This window comes from Topomyia yanbarensis, chromosome 3, assembly GCF_030247195.1.
Source record: "Topomyia yanbarensis strain Yona2022 chromosome 3, ASM3024719v1, whole genome shotgun sequence".
Taxonomy (NCBI): domain Eukaryota; kingdom Metazoa; phylum Arthropoda; class Insecta; order Diptera; family Culicidae; genus Topomyia; species Topomyia yanbarensis.
Genome location: NC_080672.1, coordinates 267,238,485 through 267,262,083, shown reverse-complemented (window position 1 = coordinate 267,262,083; position 23,599 = coordinate 267,238,485). Strand labels below are relative to the sequence as shown.

At 39.2% G+C, this 23,599-nt stretch overlaps 1 protein-coding gene across 1 annotated transcript in view; it reads left to right on the top strand.

Annotated features, from left to right (window-relative positions):
- Positions 1 to 23,599, top strand: part of LOC131690680 (growth hormone secretagogue receptor type 1-like) — a 78,675-nt gene that overhangs the window by 42,705 nt on the left and 12,371 nt on the right. The window contains exons 2-6 of the mRNA XM_058976606.1: positions 11,229 to 11,371; positions 11,587 to 11,681; positions 11,761 to 11,879; positions 19,752 to 19,861; positions 19,925 to 20,004. Of these exons, the coding sequence (XP_058832589.1) occupies positions 11,229 to 11,371; positions 11,587 to 11,681; positions 11,761 to 11,879; positions 19,752 to 19,861; positions 19,925 to 20,004 (547 nt within the window). The remainder of the gene's footprint in view (positions 1 to 11,228; positions 11,372 to 11,586; positions 11,682 to 11,760; positions 11,880 to 19,751; positions 19,862 to 19,924; positions 20,005 to 23,599) is intronic.

The following is a 23,599-nucleotide window of genomic DNA, read 5'->3' as shown; positions in this document are numbered from 1 at the left end:
ACGCAATCCACTAAGGATGGATGACAGCTCTCCGAAACGGTTAGTGGATAGTTGGTGCTTGCTGCCTCACGTCCAATCTCTGGTATCAAAAAAATTAATTAATGTAATAAAAATTGAGCAAGTGTTCGCGTCCGTTCTCCAAAAGCAAGTTAGTGACCCAGCAAAATGACCTGGTGCAAAAGCAAATGCAACCGTAGCAACACATGTAGCCGCAAGGCTGCGATACACTACTAGAACGCCAAGAAAATTCATTTGCTCACACTGTGTAACGTGGAGAGAACAGACACGCTCTGAAAGGTGAGATTCTATTCAATTTCAAGAAGGACCCATCGATCACGAAATCCATCTATCAGGAAGTTGTGGCAGAAGTGGTAAGAGGAGAAGTGATTCTGAGAGCTTTAACATAGGAAGCGGCGAGCACTCAGACAACAAGGGTATTTCCGTCGCCAGCCGTTGCCAATCTGGTGACGGGGATCGGAAATACACTAATACACATTCGAGGAAGTGCGAAACCAGTGGTCAGCTCTAAGCGTAGAGAAGACAGTGCCACTTCTAAGCGTAGAAGAGAAGTGTAAAGACGAAAACATGGATATGAAACATGGTTAATAAGAGCAGTCGCGCGGATACTAGTAGGGTTCTTGAAGAAATGTAGAAAAGATCAACCTAGTAGTAATCAGAGCTGACTGATCGAATAAGTGCCCCCCATCCGTTAGCCTGTGGAATACGTGAGCATCGGGGACGAGCTCGAGTAGTCACTCCACACTCCACTCGGAATCGCCGAATTAACTTCGGAATCCAATCGGGAAGTCCTATAGTAACTACATCCAGTAGGTCGCGTCGAAAAGCCAGCGGTGGGTGGTCGGGATACCAGCGAATAGGCTTGGTCCAGTGCACGGTACTATCAGAGTAAATCGTGATAAAGCTTGGAGCCTCATGGCTCCCGGGAGGGTGGAAGGTGTCGTATAAATTTCCCTTCCGCTCAGTCGGAGTAGGGTACACTAAACGCTGGGTACTATCTGAATAAATCGCGACGAAGTTAGGAAATTAATTGCCCATGGAAACGAGAGCTAAACGGCTCACAGAAGTCCAAGTACGCAGAAGATCTAGCAGGTCTACAGTATACAAAGAATTGTGGAGTATAAGAGGAAAGCTTAATGGCTCAAAAGGCGATTTATCTAATGCATGAAATAAGGATCGGGGGTGGGCGTAGCGTAGTTGGTAAATCGATTGCCTTGTACGCAGCGCACCTGGGTTCGAGTCCCGACCCCGCACATAGGGTATTTTTCTAACCCGAAAAGGCGAATGAGCTTAAGGTTAAAACCTCTATAATCGAAATAAAAAAATAAGGATCCAGGTGAAATTGCGAATATTTCGTGTGAAAAAGACAAAAGTGCTACTAAACACATTCGCCTTCCCACGAAGTAATATGTTGATGCAGTTCCACCGGGAAAAAGTAGGAAAAAGATTAAGGGGTGTTTTTAGTGGTTAACTTCTTTTATCCTCTTTTATTAATGGCTATAAGTAAGTTCCTTTCTGTTTATGTTGTAACGACATTCAACTAGCAAGGGACTCGAAGGTGAGTAGTATTATTAATATTAAGAGATATAGTAGGGTAAAAAGGTATAATACGCCCCATCGCGGCAAAGTGACCCTTTGCAATTCCCAGGATTCCTGAATTATCTAACAAGTAAAAATGACTGAAAACAGTATCGTTTCATGAAATCAACGTACTAAGTTAGTTTGGTAGTTTTAATATATTGCAAAATAATAATATACACAAAAGTTTCAAAAGAGCTATTTTGATGTAATCTCCCATTTTTTTCCAATAACATTACAACCAATTAAAACAATTGGATTTGATAGAACTATTTCAAGTAGCTTACTAGAATATTACAGTTACTATCTTAGTTTTTAGCTTGGCATAAAACTATGTGTGCGTGTATAATTATTCATGCATTCACAATCGGCTAAAAAGCCCTACCCATTGTTGTGGGGCATACAATTCTCTTGTTGTGGTGCATATTACACTGTAACCATGGGTGAAAGAAAAAACTAGAATTTGGGCATCTTTGAAAAATGTTTAATAATACTTGTATCAGGATGATTTTAATAAAAATTATTTTAATAAAAATGAAATTTCTAACTAATATAACAATAAATTAGAGTAGTTGTTGCGGAGATCATAGTGTTGAATGGTGAAATATAGCTATTTTTACTTAAGGGGGCGTATTAGATCTGTTTATCCTATTCATCGAAGAGCATGGAGGTGAAGAGAGAAAATTTTAGGAGTTTTCGAAACGATTTCTATTTAGGATGACATCATTTAATTTTATTCATTTTTTGTGATCATGCAGGCTCTTCAACGAGAAACCTAATAACTATGAATAGGGGACGGTGGGGAGCTATGTTTTGTTATAGTTTTGTTTTCGGGGCATAACTATCACAAACATTGGTCGATTTTCAATATTTGTACTGGTATTTGTAAAGGACGCCTTAATACACCTACAAGCTGAAGCAATTAAAATAATCATTATCTTGTTTGACATACAGCAGATTGCGTGAAATTGGTATTTTTCAGTTTGGTGGGGAGTTGTGAACCATCGCAAAAAGTAGAAGAAATGGAATATTTTTGTGGTTTATTTTTATTAGAGCTATAGAAGATAATTTTTAAAATATTTCTGAACTAAAGATGGGAAGGAAAAGTGATTTTATTCGTAATGGATAGATGACAACATGATTCGCATCAAGCCACCTCAATTCGCGGTTGCGGCACTACTAGATTAAAATTGTGGTAGAATTCAGTTCTTCGCTTAAAATTGAACCTTTTTATATCATGATATGTATGAGTCATCCCTGATTTTCGAATTATGATACTGTTCTTTTTAAAAAAAACTATAATCTACTGAAATGTGTGGTTCACAACTCTCCACTTTATATATCTTCGAAAAATACATATCTCCATCGACACACTAAAGGGCCATCCAAATCCTTTTTTGTCTATGAAAGCCAATTGCCCAAGGAATGTTTTGCACTAATTTACTTTGAAATCAACTACATAATGGAACTCAACATACCACAAAATATAATACAGAAATAAAACTTTTTGTTTGGTATATTTATTCGCTAGTTACCTGAACACGAAGAAATGAGATAATGCAGCATTTGCTAATGAGAAAGTGACGCCATGACAGCAGAAACATTTCAAAGTAGTTACCGCATTTTTACCATTTATAACTTAGCGGGAAATGACGGTGTTCACAACTCCCCATGGTTCACAACTCCCCACCGTCCCCTACTATTTTTTCCTTTAATTAATCTAGTTTTGGGACAAACATTAAAAATGAATAACAAAAAATGAACTAGCTGCTCATAACAAGAAAGCATCGCAACAGTTACAATGAGCAGTTTATAACCTGAGATATAAGCGGAAGTTTTTCCTCGCACCATTTACGGTAGGTTTATAGCATCTTCATACTAAACCTCCCGACTGATAACAGGAAAAATCGAGACTATTTGTACGAATGTTATTTAATCTGTCGAAAAGCAAGCGATGAAAATGATATGACGTCAGTAATGTGACGCTGATGGTTGGGGCTTCGTCGGTCTGACGGGTCAGACGGTACAGTAAGCTATAAGTTGTATTTTCAAGTCCCAATCAGATAGGATTGATGATTTCCCAGTAAATCTGTTTTTTGAAGCATTCGCTGCGAAATACAAAGTCAAGTACCCCTGCGGAAAGAAATACCATGGTTTTGCTTTGCTTTGGAAATACTTATAATACCGCGGGGAAAAAAGAGGACTGAATGTCAATTGATTGACTATTCATAGGAACCGGCAATAGATAAAGGCGAGCATGAGGGATGTTTTTCATTCCGTCTTTTCTTTTATGTTGGTCTATACCCTAAAATTCAGTAGGCGGAAGAAAATAAATCTTCTGTGATTCAGCTGTTGTGGAGCGTTGTAATCTCCATATGAAAATTGGACATAGGTAATACCTAAGCTGACCAACTCTGACGAAAAAATCCGTACGCCATGCGGACTGTGTACCTAACCGTGGTGAACGATCGCGCTTCGCTGCAGAATGGTGTACGGATTTTTTCGTCAGAAATGGTCAGCTTAGTAATACCTCAGATAGTAATTCTAAGATGGTACATTTACATGCGATTTAGTCTCTGCTGATTCTAATGAGACTAACTAGAGGATGCGCTCTATTTTTATTTTTTTCGATAATTCGGTACCTATTTAATTCGCAGAAATTGTTCGTTCACAGAACCACTCGTTAAGAGGTAGAGAGTCTATTTTGGATCTAACAGGAAGGATTATTTATTAGGGGCCATATTTCATTTTCTGCTAGCGGATAAAGCTGCGCTGAGCAGTACAAATGCGCGCTCGGCTTTAACTTGAGGGCGGCAAAAAAAGCTTTCGAAGGCTTTGAGTGTTGTGTGTGTAATTACGTGCACTGATCAATGATGTATTTTTACTCACATTCGTTATTTCTGGAACAGGGTCGATCTAGCAGAGCTGCCTCTCAGCTGGGTGCCGACTGGTATTGTGGCTTCGGTACCGACTTCCTATCGCAAAACAATCGCAGCGATGGCGACGAACGGCGCCTTTGCCTACCGTATGTTAAATTCGGCCGACTTTTTGATGATTAAGATGGGTCGCTCTAACAAAGTGGAACGTGCGGTCAGCAGGATGGCAAACGAGACGGGCGGTATGCCGAGCGTAAGCGTCGCTTGAACGCGGATGGCGGAAAACGTCTAAACTTTCTCAATAAAAGAAAAGAAGCCGTCGATCGGCTTCTTTTTATTCACAAGTTTGCACGAAGTGCAATAAATTCAAAGTTGCCTTTTAAATCGCACAATTTTACACTGACCGCACAAGCTATGCCCTTTGAAACACACAGTGATACTATAAAATAGACTTCACATTGCTGCCTCTTCAACGATCAGGATCGAAATGGACGAGTTGTAGTTCTGTAAATCCTCAGATAGGCGTCAAGTGATTCGAGTATTGGTAGTCGGAAGTACGTATTTTTACAAATACTACTCTTTCGACGACCATTTTCTCGCTTGAATTTCAAGATATCTCTTTCCTCTTAACCCAGTGTTGCCACAATTAAATCTGTACCGGGAGTTGAAAAATCTTTTCTATAGAAACTTCTGTACCGAATTTTGTTCCCAAACAATAACAAGGTGGTTTTAAAAAAGTCATTGTTCTTATACATATTTTTCATTCGGGGAAATCAAACCAGACATTTTGACTCGGTTGAGCTGGAGCTCCGCAAGAAACCAGTTAGAATTCCGGATGAGTTTGACTGCGTTATGTCAATATCAGCTCCAGCTCAAATTCTTGCTGGCACTTTGTTTGTAACCAAAGGTGGCCAACGTAGTGGCGGCGAGAAGATGAGATGGGCTGGTAATATCAATAGGATGCGAGAAACCTGCTTGCAGGAATTCAAATGGAGCAGGTCAGAGTAAACGTATCCACTGCGAGAAGATTCGCTCGGCTTTCACTTGGACATCATCCCTTTGATTTTCTGGAAGCAGGTTTCTCGCAAATCGCATTCTAAAGTCAGCTTCAGCTCAACCTCAATTAATACCAGCTCCACTTCAGATTCTTGCCATTACTGCTGCCTAACTCAACGTTTACCTGCTGTTTACTGGGATGCATCGCACGATTAAATTATTTTACCCTTGCTGTCATGTAAAAAATCTGTACTGTACGCTTTTACAAAAATCTGTAATCTGTACCGTTCGTAATCTGTACTAAAAATGCTTAAAAAATCTGTACCTTTCTGGATAAATCTGTACTTGTGGCATCACTGTCTTAACCCATTTGTATCTAGCCATTTCCGTATTTGGGTTTTGATGAAACGGAATATTTCTTGAAAGTTCGTTCGAAACAGTCTAAAATTGCATGCAAGGGTATATACACACACAAGCGTTCTTGATGGGATGCGTTTTGGCGTAGTGAGCGAAAAATGACAAGGATCGCGAAAACGATGAACATACTATACCTTCGATTAGCTTTTTCGCCACTATATTGTTCTTTTTCTTTTGATAGTAGGGGCGGTCACACATACTCAAGCTCAAGTTAAGTGAAAACTTATTCTGAAAAACATAAACTAATAATCTGAAAATAATCGTCGAAGTATACATAAGAAGTGAAACTCCCGATGGCCGGCTGTTCAGAGTTCAAGTTGCTCGATATTTCGGAAGTTGATCATGCTTGACTTTCGTGCATATTGCTAAAAGATCTATTCCTGAAGTAAGCCATGTTTCGCATAATGCAAATGTGCCTTTCAAGTTATTTAGTAAAATTATAAAAGAATCGTTTTTCGGGATAATGCTTTTTCGATTTCACTGTAGAACAGTGATCAAATACGTGATCTCGTTCGATGAATTTGCGATCGAAGGATACAATCACTGAAAGGAGGGGCCATTTTGCAGTCAACTGCATCAAGAATGCTGTACTGTGAGGAGAAAGCTTATTAGGATGCTTCTAAGAGGGTCAGAAATATTTAAAGCTGTACGGTCCACAATATCAAACAATTTTATTAAGTCAGTGCTGGTTTCATTCTTTTGCTAAGATACGGGTACACTTAGGAGTTTTGATGTCCCTGGAAGTGCTGGGAACTCCTTTTCTTAACTCAGGTTTTAGAGACTGGGAGCTATTTGCTCCGGTTTTGCACCAGTACTTCCTCGAGCATTTATTTTTGGAGAATCTTGAAGAGCACCTTCTAACCTTTACAACGAAAAAAACGAGGCTTGGGAGCGCAGATGCTCCTCTTTTTTCTATTGCTTCTAAGCACAGCAGAAGATGTTTCCTCCTGGGGTTCATCACAGTCAGTAGACATGTTGGTACAGATGTTCGTAGAGTCCGATGGAGTCGCTATCTTTAGCATTTCTACACAAGATTGCTTAGAACGTCCTTGAAAGGAATGCTTAAGTTTCTCCTCGCGCTGTTTGTACGCGGGACATATTGGGATATAATGTGGGTTTCCCCCACAGTAGAAACATTTGTCAATATCCCTTCCACAGGAATTATCCACATGATTCCCACTGCATTTCCCACAACGAACCTTATTGCTACAATGGGAGGCTTTGTGTCCCAGCTGCTTGTAATTTGTGCAGTTCTTGACCCGTGGCACAACATGGCGAACAGGTAGACGAACCTTGTCAAAGAGGAAGTAGAGTATATCCGGCGAGGGTTACCCGATAAGAGTCCGATGACATATGCCCTTTTTCTGTCACCTGCGGCTGATGCTGTTTGCAAACATTTGCAGTCAAGGATCATGATGTCTTTAAAATAGCCAACCCTGTGTTCCAGCAGATCCTCGCAATTTAGACTCGAATCGGTGACGACCCCTTAGCATTCAACATATACTCTGGACTCCTTCGTAAAAGGCCCGTAGCCAGCAATATTATTTGCCTGCTTCAAGCTATTTACAACCAGTCGAGGCACATCAGGGTGAATCTTTGGAAATTCTGTCACGGCCGATTATCGGTCCGTCAGAGCTCTAGAAATCTTCAACTGATTTAATAATGTTTTATCTTTGGTCCGGAAGAAGATTATGAACGGTAAGAGAACTCTAGTAACAATTGAGGTTTTATAGTAGTTTTATAGCCAATCATAAAACTTAGATTGCACTTGTAGCATGTTATAAAACTTCAATTGTTACTTGGGCGTATACAATTTCATTTCCATATCTATTTTGCCCTGAGGCGAATCACTGACAGGGGAAACCACCTTTGCACTGGCCTACTGCCTAGTGCGGGACTAGAGACAAGATTGGAGAATGTAATATTATTGCGGTACTTAACTTGTAAATGTAACGGTATCCAGGCGGCCAATAATAATAAATAAAAACATGCTCCGCTGCTCGAATAGCGGTCAACGCGGGCACACAATTGAAGCAAAAATTTCGAAATCTCGAGGAGGTGGAGATCGCGCACGGCAAACATGAAAGCGGATTAGGTATCATTATACTTTGTTGCGTTACACAGCCCGGACTGGGATGATCGACTTATCGGTCTGAGAGTCACCGATCGAATGTAAATATAATTTAGTCCATTTTTTATTTTCAACGATTTTTTTTTTTTGAATACTAAACCATAACAAGATATTCAAAACTAGTATATTGACTGCGTAGTTCAATGGTTATACTTGTTTGGTTAAGGCAAGTAGAATGATGCAAATTTTATCTATAAGATGATGTAGATACGCATAACGTGAGAATCAAAATAAAATGGCAGGTTGCAGTCGTACGTTCCCCACGTTGGAAATGCGAGACATTTACCGGAACGTATGATCATCATATGAGACTAGCTCTTTAAATCCGGGTCGACTGATGACTTTACACTAAGAAATTCGAAAAAAAATCATAGATAGAATACAAAAAATATCGTGATAAAATGGGGTTGTTGTATCGTATTGATTTGTTAGACAAAAACAAGTTAAGTGTGCTGAGACCGCTTTTTAAATTTCGGGAAGTAGAAGTCATCTTTGGAGATTTGGTATCTTCTAAAAAGTTGTAGTAAACATCATATTTTTTATTAAAATAATTCCATAATTAATCCTCTGAGAAGTAATTACACTCAGAATTCGAATGAATTTAGATTGAGACTTTGTGGGATCGGCAAAGTTTGCAAAGAGTACTATTACGAACAGCTTTGTTGGTGACATGAAAGCTTCATGTTTGCAGCACATTGATATAAACCAATATTTTGGAATTTTTCCTAAATCCAGATTTCTCCAATAAGTTTTGTTTATTGAAACTAATATCTTAGATAAAAATTTGCATTTCATTGTTTTAAGCTACTTTGCCAAAGATTATACAAATTATTGAATTATCAGAAACGGTAATATTAGTATAAATTATTCCAATTATTTTTTGAAAATAGCCAAATATGTCTTGGTACCCTTAATATATAATATATATGACTACAACGTTACCATTCTCAGCATATTGCTGAAGACACATAGTCGCTAGCAAAATTTGTTTGAAGGTTTAATTCTCCATAATTGCTAGGAGGTTTATTCACCAGTACTTTTTATTAGAATTTATCGCCGAATAAATTTTTCAAAGATACTAGGACTTAGTTATCAGCTTCGAATTTCTGCGATCTTGACCGAGAAAAACTGTTTTTGAACATTTACGGTGTTGAGCCTATTTTTGAACAAATATGGTAGAGCAGCGTCTACCATATTTGTTCAACGCATTGAGTCAAATGGTAGCGCAATAATAGAGGCACTCGATTCGAGTTTTCGTTGCGCTCAAACACGAGAATTTCCCTGTTCTCAGCGCATTTGTGTTATTATCTTGGTTCTTATCAAAGAAGCAAAGCTGTTGATGCCTATTTGTACGCATTTAATTGATTGTGGTCCGAGTAATTAATGAATTAGTGAGGCATCCTCCTTAGTATTGTGAAAATAGGCACATTACCATATTTTATTTTCTATACTTTAGAAGAGTATAACTTGTGAACGAGCTCTTGTATACAAAACCTAAGAACGTTATTCAATTCAGTCTACTTTCTACATCTGCCGCAGTCAGACGTACAATCGAACCAAGTGAACAACAGGCCTCTCGATCTAGTGTGCATTGTCTCGAGAACAAAAGAAACATCAGATTATTCTTGTCATCATGAGTAAAGTTGACGAAAAAGCTCTACTCCGACCCAACGCTGCGCTCGTTGACTTTAAATTTTGTTTAAAACGACCGAGTTTTAGTGAAGTGGATAGTAAAAATGCAACTTAGACTTACGGAAGTGTTGTACCTTCAGTATCATTATCTTCGCAGTGCAGTGTTAATATCATTCAACACGTTAGCACAAGCCGCGCGTTTCGTTTTGAAGAACAACTTAAAACACGTGGTTGAAAGTGACAACGTTGGAATTAAGATTCCCGTATATATTGAGAATGATTATACAGATGTAAGGTTACATGACCTATCACCTCGTACCCCTCCTGAGCCAATTGCAAAATGCATGTCGCAATACGGAGAAGTAGAATCCGTTACACCTGATACTTGGAGAAACTTCTTCCCGGGTACTCCTAACGGCGTTTTTGTAGTGAAGATGCGGGTTGAAAGGCTTATACCCTCCTACTTGACAATAAAACTCAAAACTCACGGAACTACAATTATGCAAACTCGGGAGTGGGCGTAGCGTATTGGTAAATCGATTGCCTTGTACGCAGCGCACCTGGGTTCGAGTCCCGACCCCGCACATAGGGTTAGAAATTTTTCCTAAGAGATTTTTCTAACCCGAAGAGGCGAATGACCTTAAGGTTAAAACCTCTATAATTGAAATAAAAAAAAATTATGCAAACTACACTATGCACCCATGAGGGGCAAACTCCTACGTGCAAGTATTGTAATCAGACAGCTCATCATGGACAACCCTGCGCGGAATATGCAGAGGAAGACGCATCTCAACCGACTGCCAACTCATCTACGGCAAACCAACACAAAACAGAGTTTTCAATACCAATGCCTGATCCACAAATGGTGGCCAAATTTGTGGAAGCAGTTGAACAGACCATAATGACAACCACAAAAGAAGCATCCAGTACCACAAAATCAACTGTAAGCAACATTGGCAAGGATAACAATAACAGTGAAGGATTTACGATGGTCAACAATAAGTGCAAGAAACAGGGGAAAACATCTGATCGCGGACACCAAGCCGGCTTCGACCTGGACGTGAAAAACAAAAAAGAATTAAATGACCACCCAGATGCAGATTGCCACCAAACCCCGCGAAAGAAGGTCTCCGCTCGCAATAAAAAGTTGCGTGCACGAGATCCAATATTATAATAATATTTGTTTATATTTTTATTTTTACATTTGTAAGCATATAAAAGATCCACGGCTCCGTCAAGCTACAGCTATGAGCCGTGTCAAATAAACGAATTATAAAAAAACGTTATTCAATTCAGTAATCGTTTGTGTACCATAAATAGCAACTTAGTTTTTGCTTTATTTCCAATCCCATTTGCTGGCTATATTTATAATTGATACCTAATACAAAACAATCTTCAAGCGCTCATAAACGCCGATTCTAACCTGCTAGAGACAAACGAATAACGCAATTTTCCCTCTGCTTTCCGTCAAACAAAATGCTATTTGAGTACACTTAAGTTGCTTTTGTTATCGACAATAGAATAATCTTGGAGCAGTACTAAACAATTACAGTTCTTCTTGTTCACCCGTCTCTTTCCAGCCGCAGATGATCATTTTCAATTACATCGACACCGTCATCGTATTTGTAGTGCCATTCACAATCATTCTAGTGTTTAACTCCATCACGAGTTTCACGGTGTGGCGAGTGGCCGGATTGCGAAGAAACATGACGGTAATACGCCGGTGAGTGAACTGTTTATGTAAAGGATACGGGCGGAAATTGAACTCAGCATTTTATAGTCTTACACTGTTGGTTATAGTCATTTCATTCGCAATAGATTGAAGTAAAAATCCATAAACCACGGGACGGAATTTTCATTATCGTCTGTGCTGTAAAGATCTGAGTCTATTTCCGATATTTGTTTGCTTCTATCTTCTGCTTCCGTAACTTGCCACAGCAAAGCATCCAGCATCGACGTTCGGAGGCAGCTCAGCATGCAGAGGACCTGTCCCCATCCGAACGGACGGAACAACGTACTTCTGCAGAGACCCGGTAGGAGTGAGCTTCCCGTTCGCAAACCATGATTCTATCGGCTCTTATTAGTACCATTTTCTTCCCTGCCCATTGACAGGAATCGGTCGCATCGTGAACTCACAGATGAAGGTCACCAAAATGCTGTTGATTGTATCGTCTGTCTTCGTTTGCCTGAACCTGCCGAGCTATCTGATGCGAGTACGCGCCTTTATAGAGGTACGTAGGAAATGATCTGTGGAAATTTCAAATATGTGTGTGTTTTCCATGCTTATCGCTTTCATCACTGGATAACAGATTTGGCAATATGTACTTGCTGTATTTTTTATCTTTTATGTGATACTTGTTATCCGATGTTGTTGTTGCTGCTGCTGCTGTTCAGTTATTGGATTTTTTTGTTTTTGTTTGTCAAATATTTGGTTCACAACGCTCATAAATAGAGGCAAGATTGAGTGTCCATATGTAAAGAAATAAGGGGTAATCGCTAGCAGCACTGAAACATACACCCGGTGGCATTAAAATCAAATTACGCTTATCGTGGATGGGAGCCTCTCCCATGACAGCAATTTTCCTGACTGCATACATGTTTATGTCATAAGTGCTATGTAGTGAAACGTTCGTTCCCCGAGGCAAGTGCACTTACTCCCCATTTGCGCATTTGTCTCGAGCAATTTGCCGCAGGTTTCGCGTGTGCGTTTGCCAAGTGGAGAAAATGATCCTTCTGAGACACGGTAGCAACGTGACTGACGTGCAGCATATTGGGTCGATTCAATTCCGACTGCAGTGGGTTTATGGGAATTTAGCGTGGTTCGTAGCAGTATCAGTGACAAAATACCTTTGAACTTCTCTCTCGGATTCCCATCCAATTATATATCAAGTTCCAATCAAACTTTGTTGGTGCGTATTTCCGTATCTGCAATTTGCAGAATAATTGACTCACTTACTTATTGATTGATCAAGCTTAACACTTATCTTGTAATTCTATTTACAAGTACAACTATTTAATAGCGCTTAGATGTGTTCCACCCTGACTAGGATGAATTGTTATACGGGTTTTACATAGAAAAATATCTGTAGGGTTGCCACCTCTGGCGAGGCTTTGACCCGGAGATTTTCACTGATCTGGGGGTGGTGGATTTTCAGTGGAACTAGAGAGAAATTGGAATCAAAGCGATTGCTAGGCATTTTAGAGCACTTCAATCGCTTTTTATCGAGGGTCTGCCCCAAAGGGAAGAAGAGCGTGTCAGGATAAGAATAAGAAGAGTGGCAGATTTGACAAACGCAAAACAGATTCAAGATAATTTGCATAAGGTGTATGCATGTGTGTACAATAATATTATTGGTGGCAAACGCCTTGAGAACCTCATAAAGGCTGAAAGCACTAGTTTCTATATTCAAAACATTGTTTTAATTAATTTCTATTTTAGTAACCTCTTTTTATGGGAAGTAAAGCAGTATTTATGCAATGTAAATGTTGCCAAATGTAAAAACAAAACTCTCGCTTTACGTATGCCTATACCTTATCTGGTATCATCTTGGATTTTCACGTCATTTGCAGTTTGACAAGACCAAAATTTAACAAGACCATAATTTGATGTTGGAACGGTCTATCCCTGAGAATCATCATAGGAAGGGCAATCCCTCGCTTTTTATTACCACGTTAAAGTAAAACTGTAAATATTTCACGCTTGAGAAAGGTTTTATCGGTTTAATGTGGTGTAGTATTTCACTTCCCCGACTAAGTGCCAAGAATACAAAAGCACCAGCTACTCTCACTGTGGAGGTCGAACGAGCATTTCTCTCCTCCACAACTAACAGGAGAAGGAGAGCAAAGGAGGCAGAGCTGCGACATCACACTATGTGGTGTCGGTTATTCGTCACCAACAAATTTTAATTTCGCAACAGAGGGGCAAAACTCACCTCCCTAGCCCGGTTAAGAATCGCTGCTGGAGTAGCAACAACACCGCAAGAACTCGTTTGATGTTGACCTAGTCAGTTGGATTAGAACAAATCTGCTAGACCTTAGTGCAGCTGGTGATAAGCACCACTAAGAGTGAAATGATTTGGTAAAATTGCAGTAAAATAACTTTTTTACACCATTTTGAGCGACTTAGTGGAATGCAACATTTCAATTGTAGCACATAGCGAAATATTACTTTCCTTGACCCTCCGGAAGTCGCACATATGGCTTACCGAACGAGCAGCCGCTGGTCGCCTAAGACGATTTCGAGATTTTCAGAGCAGCGTGCATTCAGTGCACTAGCGCGACTTCCGGAAGGTTAATTTGTAGTAAATTTTATTTGTTTTTCAATTTCATTGCTTTGTGAAAAATAGCAATATTTGGTGAACTCTTCGCCACCTTGAAACGAAGGGTTAGTCGGGAAAATAAATCTGAACCAAAGTAATAGTTAATTTAGACTTTTTAAATATTTTGTAAAGAATCAATTAATTCCAAAAAAATGAACCTATGCTTCTTCCCACCAAACCCGGAGAAATTGATGTAAAACCCGGAGACCCGGAGATCGCTCCCGAAAACCGGAGTCTCCGGGTCAAACCCGGAGGGGTGGCAACCCTAAATATCTGTGAACTGTTGTAGCATTTTCGGGCAGCAAATAAGATCACTGACCTTATTGTCGTTGTCATGTCTACTCCAAAGTGTAATACTAGCACGTTTTGTTCAATCAACAATAATTCATTTCTCTCATAATATTAATCAAATCATTAAGTAATAGCTAGCCTGCCCAGAAAGACAAAACAATTTTTGAAAACTCAATCGGTCCACCATGTAGTTGAATCCTCCTTCCACCAAGAGTATTTCTGGAAAAAATAGATTCGGTCGTAAGTAACAACGATAGCCTCTCTTTGTTTAGTTTCTCTATCGATTATTACAATGCCACTATAACACTTTACGCTGATTTTCCAGTTTATATCAAAAGTCGACAGTTTTTACTAGAATATTATGCAAAAAGTTGAGTAGTAAATGTTGAAACGACCGAGTAAAGAACAGAAGAGAAAGACCCCAAAGAGAATCTCTCATTGCCCGGAGTTTTGGAGGGGGCCCGAATTTTTAACAGAAACTAAAATTTTGGCAAATACTTTTTCGACAGAAATTTACTTGAAAATACAATTTCAATATCTTGTGTATGAGGTAACTAGAATAAAATTCTAAACTACTGCATATTTGATATCAACTATGTTTATACCAACCTAATTCTGGCATCGAAACAAGATCACGCCCGAGCGGGCATGGCGGAATTTGTACATTGAATGTCATGCACGCAGCTCACCTGGGTTCGAATCTCAACCCCGCACACAGGAATAGAGATTTGTTATAGGAAAATTCCTAACCTGAATGAAGAAGCGTCTATAATCTAAACATCTATAATCGAAACAAAAATATGATCAGATTTGTAAGGGTTAAACAATTAAATGGTTTGATTAGAAGTCATGAGGTTGTCTTCAAATTTCGCCAATTTGGAATCGATTTTTTTGATTTATTGAATTTCCAATCTTCGAAAGCGCTGGATTAGTATCGAAAGTAATTATTGAAAGAAAAAACCCTGCTTAGGGTTGCCACTCCGGTTTTTGGAGACGAATTCCGTGTCTTCGTTCAGGTAAATCCGAATTCGCCCGGAATGGATTATTTTGCAATTTTGCGTTGCCTTTTTCTTAACCAGGAATCGCCCAGCACCCAGTCCTCATAAACATCATCCTCGGGTTGCAGGCCCTAATTGTTAAGGAGGGCCCCTCTTGGCGTTGACAAATATTATTTTAAAGGTGCCACTTGGGTTTACTTTACCCCATTGAACCTTCGATTCAATGGATTAATGTTACTCACAAAGACTCTCGGAAGAAACTGAAGTGTGATTTCACACCCCGTGTGGGGAGCAGAGCAAAGCTCGCTCGGGTTATCCTTCACAGCAAGGGTGGTTGGTGCTTTTGGATTCTTTGTGAATAACCGAGACAGTGAATCACTACATCCAACTAAATCAACAAAACTGTTAACAAATGCAAAAACATACAACTAAATGTGAACGGCACAAAAAGGTGGAGTCCTTTACCAAAACATTACACTCTACGGTGAATGTGAAGAAAATAATATATTTTTCCTCCTAGTGCTACGAGCTACATAAGAAATAAACAGTGCATATTTATTTGTTTTTAAGCGTTTTGGTCAAATGAGTCATCAAAAACTCTTGATATACTAAAAGAATACGAAATTAATCCAAAAATTTATATTTAAAATTTAATATATTTGGTTTGCCGTTCATTGATACAAAATCTATAAAAAATCATATTCAGATACGAAATGATTCCGAAACATTTTTGTAAAGTGGTGATACTCAAATGACGTAGCTTTTTTCGGCGATTTTCGTTTACCAATTCCCCCTAGCAAAGAGGCCAGGGATGGAAAAAAATAAATACATTTTTTAAAAAAATTTCAAATGCGGCCTTTTATCAACATTTTCATTATAACAGTAAATTGCGTACACAACAAACCCCTTTCGTGACGAGTATACTGTTATTAGTTTTGTTTTGAATTTTATACGTCTTGTAGCATGAAGAGAATATCTCTCAGTTTACAATCCTGCAGCTGCCAATGATTCTAAGAAGCATACGTTCAACTAAATTGCTGAATTGTGTTTGATTGATTTCGAAGAGAAAATTTAACTCTGCTACCAAACTAAATCAACTAGTTAGCAAGATTAGCTAACTAATGCAGCAAGTTAAATCCGCATACAAAATCTTTTCGTTTTGGAGGAGTGAGCGTGAGATTTTGAACGTCGCTTCCTGAACGTATTTTTATTTTTATTTTTGAACTATTTTCTAGAAATCAGTTACAACATTCTTGTAAAATATTTTAAGGTGTGCTAACACACCAACACAAATAAAAGAATAATTCATTTTTTATAGGATTATGAATGTTTTCGAAACCAGCATAGCGTAAAATCCAACCAAAACCCTTATTTGAAATATGATCCATGTTTCTCATTTTTTTTATTCCTACATGGATTTTTTTTATTTTGTTAAAATTTCATTAATCTTTTTTATCAAGTTGTGGATTGTATTTGCATTTCTACAATTGTAAGATTCTGCCATTTTTATCTATTTGCTTACTTTTATTTTATCTATCTTTTTACGTTCCTTAATTTTGCTATCACTATCACTTACTTTAATTTATAGCTTTTTCTCTGTTACTTAATTTTATTTGCAATTTTTCGAGAAAATTATGCTTTCTTTATTTTTTTCCTATTGTTTCATATTTTAATACCATGCTTTTTTATTTGTATCTTTTGTCATTTCATCTAATTTTTAGAATTTGTATATTTACTACATTTATTCTTGTCATAGCCTTTTTCTATTTCCTTTTTTTTTTCTATTTTTTGCATTTCCAAAAGCAGTTTTATTTATTCAAATTCATTCCAATTTGTCTTATTGTTTAATTTTTTACCTTTCTCCTACTTTCTTCCTTATTTTCTAGTTTTTAGCTTTCCGTTTATTGTAGTTTTATTTTTTCCCATTGTTCATTTAATACAATTTTATTTATTTTTATACCTTTTTCTTAAGATTTAATTCGTTATTGTTATTTCTTCATGTTTTCCATTTAACCTATTTTGAAAGTACTTTTCTGTTGACCATTTTACTATACGTTAGCATTGAATTTTTTTATTTTCCCAAAAAAAAACATTTGATTTATCTTTTCTTGACACTATGCGCACTTTTTCTTAATTTTGCATTTAGTTCGTTGTTTGAATTTATTTAAAATTTCATTTCTAGTGCTTTTTCTGTTCCTTAAATAATATCCATTTTATTCATTTTTTTCGTGTTAATATCTTCATTTTTGTGTTCCTATAGTATACCAAGTTGGCTTTTTTCTACTATTTTTTGTTTTCCATTTTGTCTGTTTGCTCCGTTTTTGTTCAATACTTCCAATTTTCTCTACTTTTTCGTCTTTTCATCATTTCAATTTTCAGTTTTTCAAAATTTTCTGGTTCGTCCATTTTTTTAAATTTCTCTATGGTTATTTTATTCTTGTCTTTTATATATAGGTACTCCTCTAGTTTTATGCATTCTTAACGTTATATTTATTTTTTCTATTGCTTTAAATATTTCTTGTTTTGAATGTTAAATAAATTTTATTATTCTTGATTTATCGAATTTTTCAGTTTTATGCATTTTTTATATTAATATTTGTATTCTTTTTAGTAGTTTTTTTTCATTTTCATCGATTCTAATTTTTTTTCCCTAATTTTCTATAGATTTTTCTTTATTTTCACCATTTGTTCAATAATGTTCGACTTTTTTAATCTTCGCAATATGTTTTTTGACAATTGACATTTGTTTATGTGGTTGATTTTGTTGTTTTTAGCTCTTTTGTACATTCTTTTAATATTTAGTGTTCCTATTGTTTTTTTATCTTTTGCCGTTGATCGCCGTTTGGATATTTTTTATTTTTGTACTTACTACATTTTTAATCTTGTCATTTCCTTTCTTTTATAAATACTATTACAAAAATGGCGCTTTTCAAAGTCACCAAAACTGTCGAAGAGGTATTTACAACTCCCAAAGTATAAAAAACTCCACGCTTTTTCCTTCATTGGCACTACAAACAACAAGAGCAAAGAAATGGTACATAAATATAAAATTTCAGTGCACTATACATAATATCAGTGAACTCCAATGGATTTCAAACATCGATTTTTTTGCACTCAGGCAATACACAGTGGTGGGGGCCCGTACGTTGGACCCCCGGGCCCGTATTTTCTCTCTGCGGCCCTGTCCAGATGGTTTTGATTTTGTGAAATAATGTTCCTAAATCTTTGAATAACTTTTTTCCTTTCTTATTTCGATCAATAAGTGGTCACATTTTCTTTTTTACTTTTAGACGACATTCAATTAGCAAGAAATTACTGAGTAGGGAAAGTTATGAAAATTTAGAGCCATAGTACTCAAGTGAGAGCAAGGATGTGAAGTATACAGATCGGAAAACTAGATGTGGCAGGGTCATTAGAAACAGGCTTAAAATCCTAGTCTTTTGTCTTCTGTTGGCAGGGGTCGAGCATAGGCAGCATAACTACGAATCACTCAAGTCTACCAACATGCCTTCTGGTAAAGACACACTTGTCCCTCTTTACCGTGAGAACCGACAAAAGAAAAGCCACATAAGATCACCACTGAAAACCTGCCACCACCCTATAAAATGCAGCAAACCCGCAACGACTGTAAGCGCAATAGCAATAGTCTAATAAAAATCAATCCCGGCATTCGAAAGGCAAACAGAGATGAACAGCAGCAATTTCATTAATGCTAATCGTTGATAGGTTTTCAGTGGTGATCTGGTGGTTTACTAAACTCTTGAATCAACCATCGCCGGATGAATCGTATACCACTTGGCGAAGACACAGCCAAGTCAAGCAATTCTAATGCGACACCGTTTGAATAGTTAAAACAAAATCTATACGAATTGTTTTGTAGCGTGTGTCCTGTTACCTCGTTTGCGGATAACCAAAATTACAAGCCGTGCCCGCACTTCAGTACGAACATCGCAAATCAACGTATATCCAACTCAATAAGCACTCGAATCCATCTAATTTGCATACGTTTGTGTGTGCCAAGTTCAACATCCCCTACAGCAGAGTGAAGAGCGCCTGATAAACTATTCCCACAGCTAGCAAACGGGTGCATGTGGTACTCGTAATTGGCATCCGAAAAATTTGAACGTCCTAAATGTGCACCGGCTTATACCAACAGCCGAAATTATTTTTCTTCACGATCCTCATGTCCATATGTTGCTCATTCAATACCCGAGCGACGAATGGTAGAAAACGAACACGTGTGACTTATATAAATATTCTTCCAAAATCAGCTCACTCGTTGGTGTGTGCAAAGTTTAACCTCACACCCGATATACTGCAATGTTGCAATGTCGCACTTAGTTTCCGTTGCTGTGCAGTGTTGTACTGTTTAAAGCTCTCATTGCCTGTTTGTTTTTTTGTGTCAAGCAGAATTGTTCAGATTCTTTTTTACAACAAACACAACCAGATGAATTCAGCCAACATTTTGTCTTTTCCCATTTTTGTATCCTTTCAGGCTGAGCCATCTAATCTGACCATTCTGGTTCAATACTATTGTTACCTATTTTTCATTACCAACTTTGGAATAAACTTCATCCTGTATTGTATAAGTGGACAAAACTTCAGGTTCGTAGCTCCCTGTTCCTTCAAAATCTTAGTATGCTTAGTCCAATCTCATGACATTTTCAGAAAAGCTGTGATAGAAATGTTCAACCGACTTCGGCGGAATAAAATGAACCCGGATCTCTTTAGTGGCGGAACTCAAACTGGTAAGTACTTTTTGATGTACGACCAAATAGGCATATGTGAAGAATTTTTCTTGGTGAAATACTGAGATAAATTGGTATTTTGTGAAATAGGATTTGTAATATTATAAGTATTTCATATTTTTTTTCAAATAATTTACAAAATGGCGGCTAAGTAGTATTTCCCTGTCAGCGCGTGTTTTTGGAAAGTGTCCACGGGCGGAAACCTATCTCCCGTAATTTTTCCGATATTTTAAGTCTTATTATAAAAAATGCAACCAGGGGAGGGGGCCGCAGGGACAAGAGTTCAAGGGATTAACGATCCTCTCCCACCCCCGGGCCAGCTAGTTTGGGAGTCTCTCAAGGATATGGTGGGCAACATTGGGCTCTGCTAAACCTCTAAAAAGGCATAACGCCGAAAGCAACTCCGACGAAGCGAGTCTGTGCTGCTTCTGCTAATATCCTATGATAGACCAAAGATCTTAGCAATAAAAGCACTCTAGTCCAACCTGCGTGCCAACCGGCACATTAGCATTGATACCAGTAAGATCCTAATTATGGTATACTGGCCACAAAACACGGATATGAGTAATTATTTTATCGAAATTGTACCACGAACAGACAGCCTCGTCATTCCACTACCGTAGGAAGGATGGGCGACACTTCCCCGAAACGATGAGCGGGCTAATAATACTAACTGCCCCCTGTCCCATTAAATTTTTGGTAGGAGTCCAAGTACGTTCGAAACCCCCATGGAAGTAGGCTCACTTGAACGTTTCTGACTAGCGCTGATCCGGCTCTCAATCCCATGAAGGAACGCCCTCGCATGCGACCTAACTGCGGCTTGGAGTTGGGACCCTAAAAGCATGGAAGACGACGAAAACAACAAAAATATTTAAAAAAATATAACAGAGAGAATATAAGTGTGGTGAATCTGTTCGCCAAAACTGGGCTAGCGAGGTCGCCGACCCAACAAAACGACAATGCAACCGCAACAAATACTCTTGCACGGAACTTGACTTCTCCCCGGCACAGTGCCATTTAGCACCGCAACTCCTTTTAGCTCTTTGGCTCCCTTCTTGTGACATTTACCACCACTTCCTCCTTGAGCTTTCGACTTGTTTGTGAACTACTCGGTTTAGTCCCCGACGATGGAGCTTACTTCGACGGAGAATTTTCCGACAAGAGAAGATCTCTCGAAACCGAGCCTACTAGTCAGGTTTTAGGGTCGGTTTGGTGATTCCGATGTAGAAAGGCGTTCGGTTCACTGGTGATTTGATGAGCTGCAAATGGTGGTGTCTCGTCGCGATCTACTCAGTCTAGTCCCCGATTGTGAATCTTGCTTACGCCTACGGAGAGTTCCCCGGCAAAAGAAGTTCTTCCGACACTGATTCTTCGTTTGTATCGGTAGGGTGTCGTGGCTAGTCCGGCGATTGCAACAGGACCGTGCTTTTTTCAGGCCTAGTCGACGTGCTGGTTGAAGTTCAACTGGTTGTCGATTAGCTTTCCGAGTTTTCTGAGTGTATCCAGCAGACGTATAGGCCTATACGAGGTGAGATCGCCCGGTGATTTCCCTGGTTTAACTAGCATCACCTTCCACATTTCGGAGAAGTTGCCATCATCTGATCTGACATTGAATTTAAACATTTCCGGATCACTATCCTGAATATGTCAGGATATACCAAGACCACAGCTTTCAGCGCCACGTTTGAGATTGCACCCGAAACGGGGGGCTGGACACCGTCTACAGCGTTGTTTCAGTTTTCGCGTCATTGCCTTCCACTTTCGCTCTCCGGTTGTCCTTCCCAGTGCTGCAGCAGGGTTCATAGTCCGATGTGGTAGCGAATCGCCTGGTGCACGCTATGAGTATACTTCCCGCACACTCTCCGGTCCATGTTCGCAGTCAGTGAAGAACTCAAGAATGTGTCGTCGATGATGGACTCCCTCTCGTCTCTCCGAAATGTGCCAACGAAACTTTACTGGAGCTTCCTGCAGGATACATCTTTTGTTTGTTATTCTACTGCCCACATCTTTCTGCTGATCAACTGCTCGGTTTACTTTTCCAGTACAATGCTGAACTGCTCCACTATCCACTCATAAGTTTTCTGAAGATAACTCAGACCCTCGTTTCATCCATGAAATGGCACGACCTTTCATCCATTTAGTTCCCGACATTCCTCTTGCTTTCCGCCGATCTGTCCATTTATTACGCAACAATATCCTCTGCGTACTTGAGTTGCCCCGAAATCCACTTGGATATTACCCTTTTTCATAAGCCCTCGTCTCAATGATCCATTTGGCCCTTGATACCATGAGCCATTTCACTTCAGTTTCCGTTAGCTATTCAGTTTCCAGCTTTGTCGCGATCTACCCGAATAGTCTAAGGCGGTAAACTCACCTCAATCCGACTGGCAGTTCCCCGGCAGCGGAATTTCTTCCGAAACTGATATCCATTTTCTTGAGCCATATAGCTCCCCAGGCGGTGAAACTATCCTACTCCGACTGACATTACCACGCGGTGGAATTTCTCTCGATATCAGTATCCATTTCCTGTCACGATAAAAGTGAGCCATTCCGTTTCATCGCGATCTACTCGATGTAGTCCTCGACGGTAGACCTAACTTCCACAACGAGCCAATTGGGCCGGTAGGTGCCGAGGTCTGTCGCCAATTTTAACTACAAGTAAGTATTCTCAGAAGATAGCTTTTGCAAAAGAAACTTAGAGAATTTAAAATATTGGGCTCATTTTTGTTGAACATATTCAATTTTTAAAATTTCAGTTAAATATATCGGGGGAGGTGGTGTTCCTTTCCCCTCGCTGCTACACCACTGTGGTTTTCAAATGCCCTAAGCTCTAAGAAGAATAACGACGTAGAGATATGCAACGATTAACATATGCGGGTTGTGGTCAACAGAGTAGTGACTCTTCAAGCTGCATGGAAAGTGGCGAAGGGGCCAATAAACCAGCACCGCCGACAAAGCGGATTCGGGAAAAATTACGCCGCCGGGAAACCCGTCGGAGTAGACTGGATCTACCGCCGGGGATCAGTTGAGTACGCGACGCAGCACCGGGATTGAGTCATCGGGGCGCTAGTGAACGGGACGTCAGGCTCCGCCGGAATCGCCGGACTGACCTCTATAGGATTGCTCGTGAGCAGGCTAACTTCACGCCGGGCACTAGTTCGATTAGATTGCGTCGAATAGTTAGTAGTGGATGGTTAGTGCGCCAGTTGACCGAAAGCTACGCACTACCCAAAATTGCTAAACACACTACACTACCTACTGACTGTCCCGGTGAGTAGAATAGGTCCACCGCCGGGGACTAGATCGAATAGATCGGGATGAAGTGGAGAGGAGCCACTCAACTATCACAGTAGGGTAGATTCTAGTTAGCTGGTAGCTAATTCGCTCGTGGAAGAGACATCGGTATCGAGAGAAATTTCATCGCCGCGAACTCAGATCTCGATAATGCTGGGAGCTAGTTTGCTCAAGGAAGCGGGTATCGGTGTCGGTAGAAATTTTTCTGTATGGGAACTTTCGGTCGGAGTAGGGTGAGTTCACCGCCGGGGACTATACGAGTAGATTGTGATAACAGGATCTAAATGTCTCAGCATCTAAA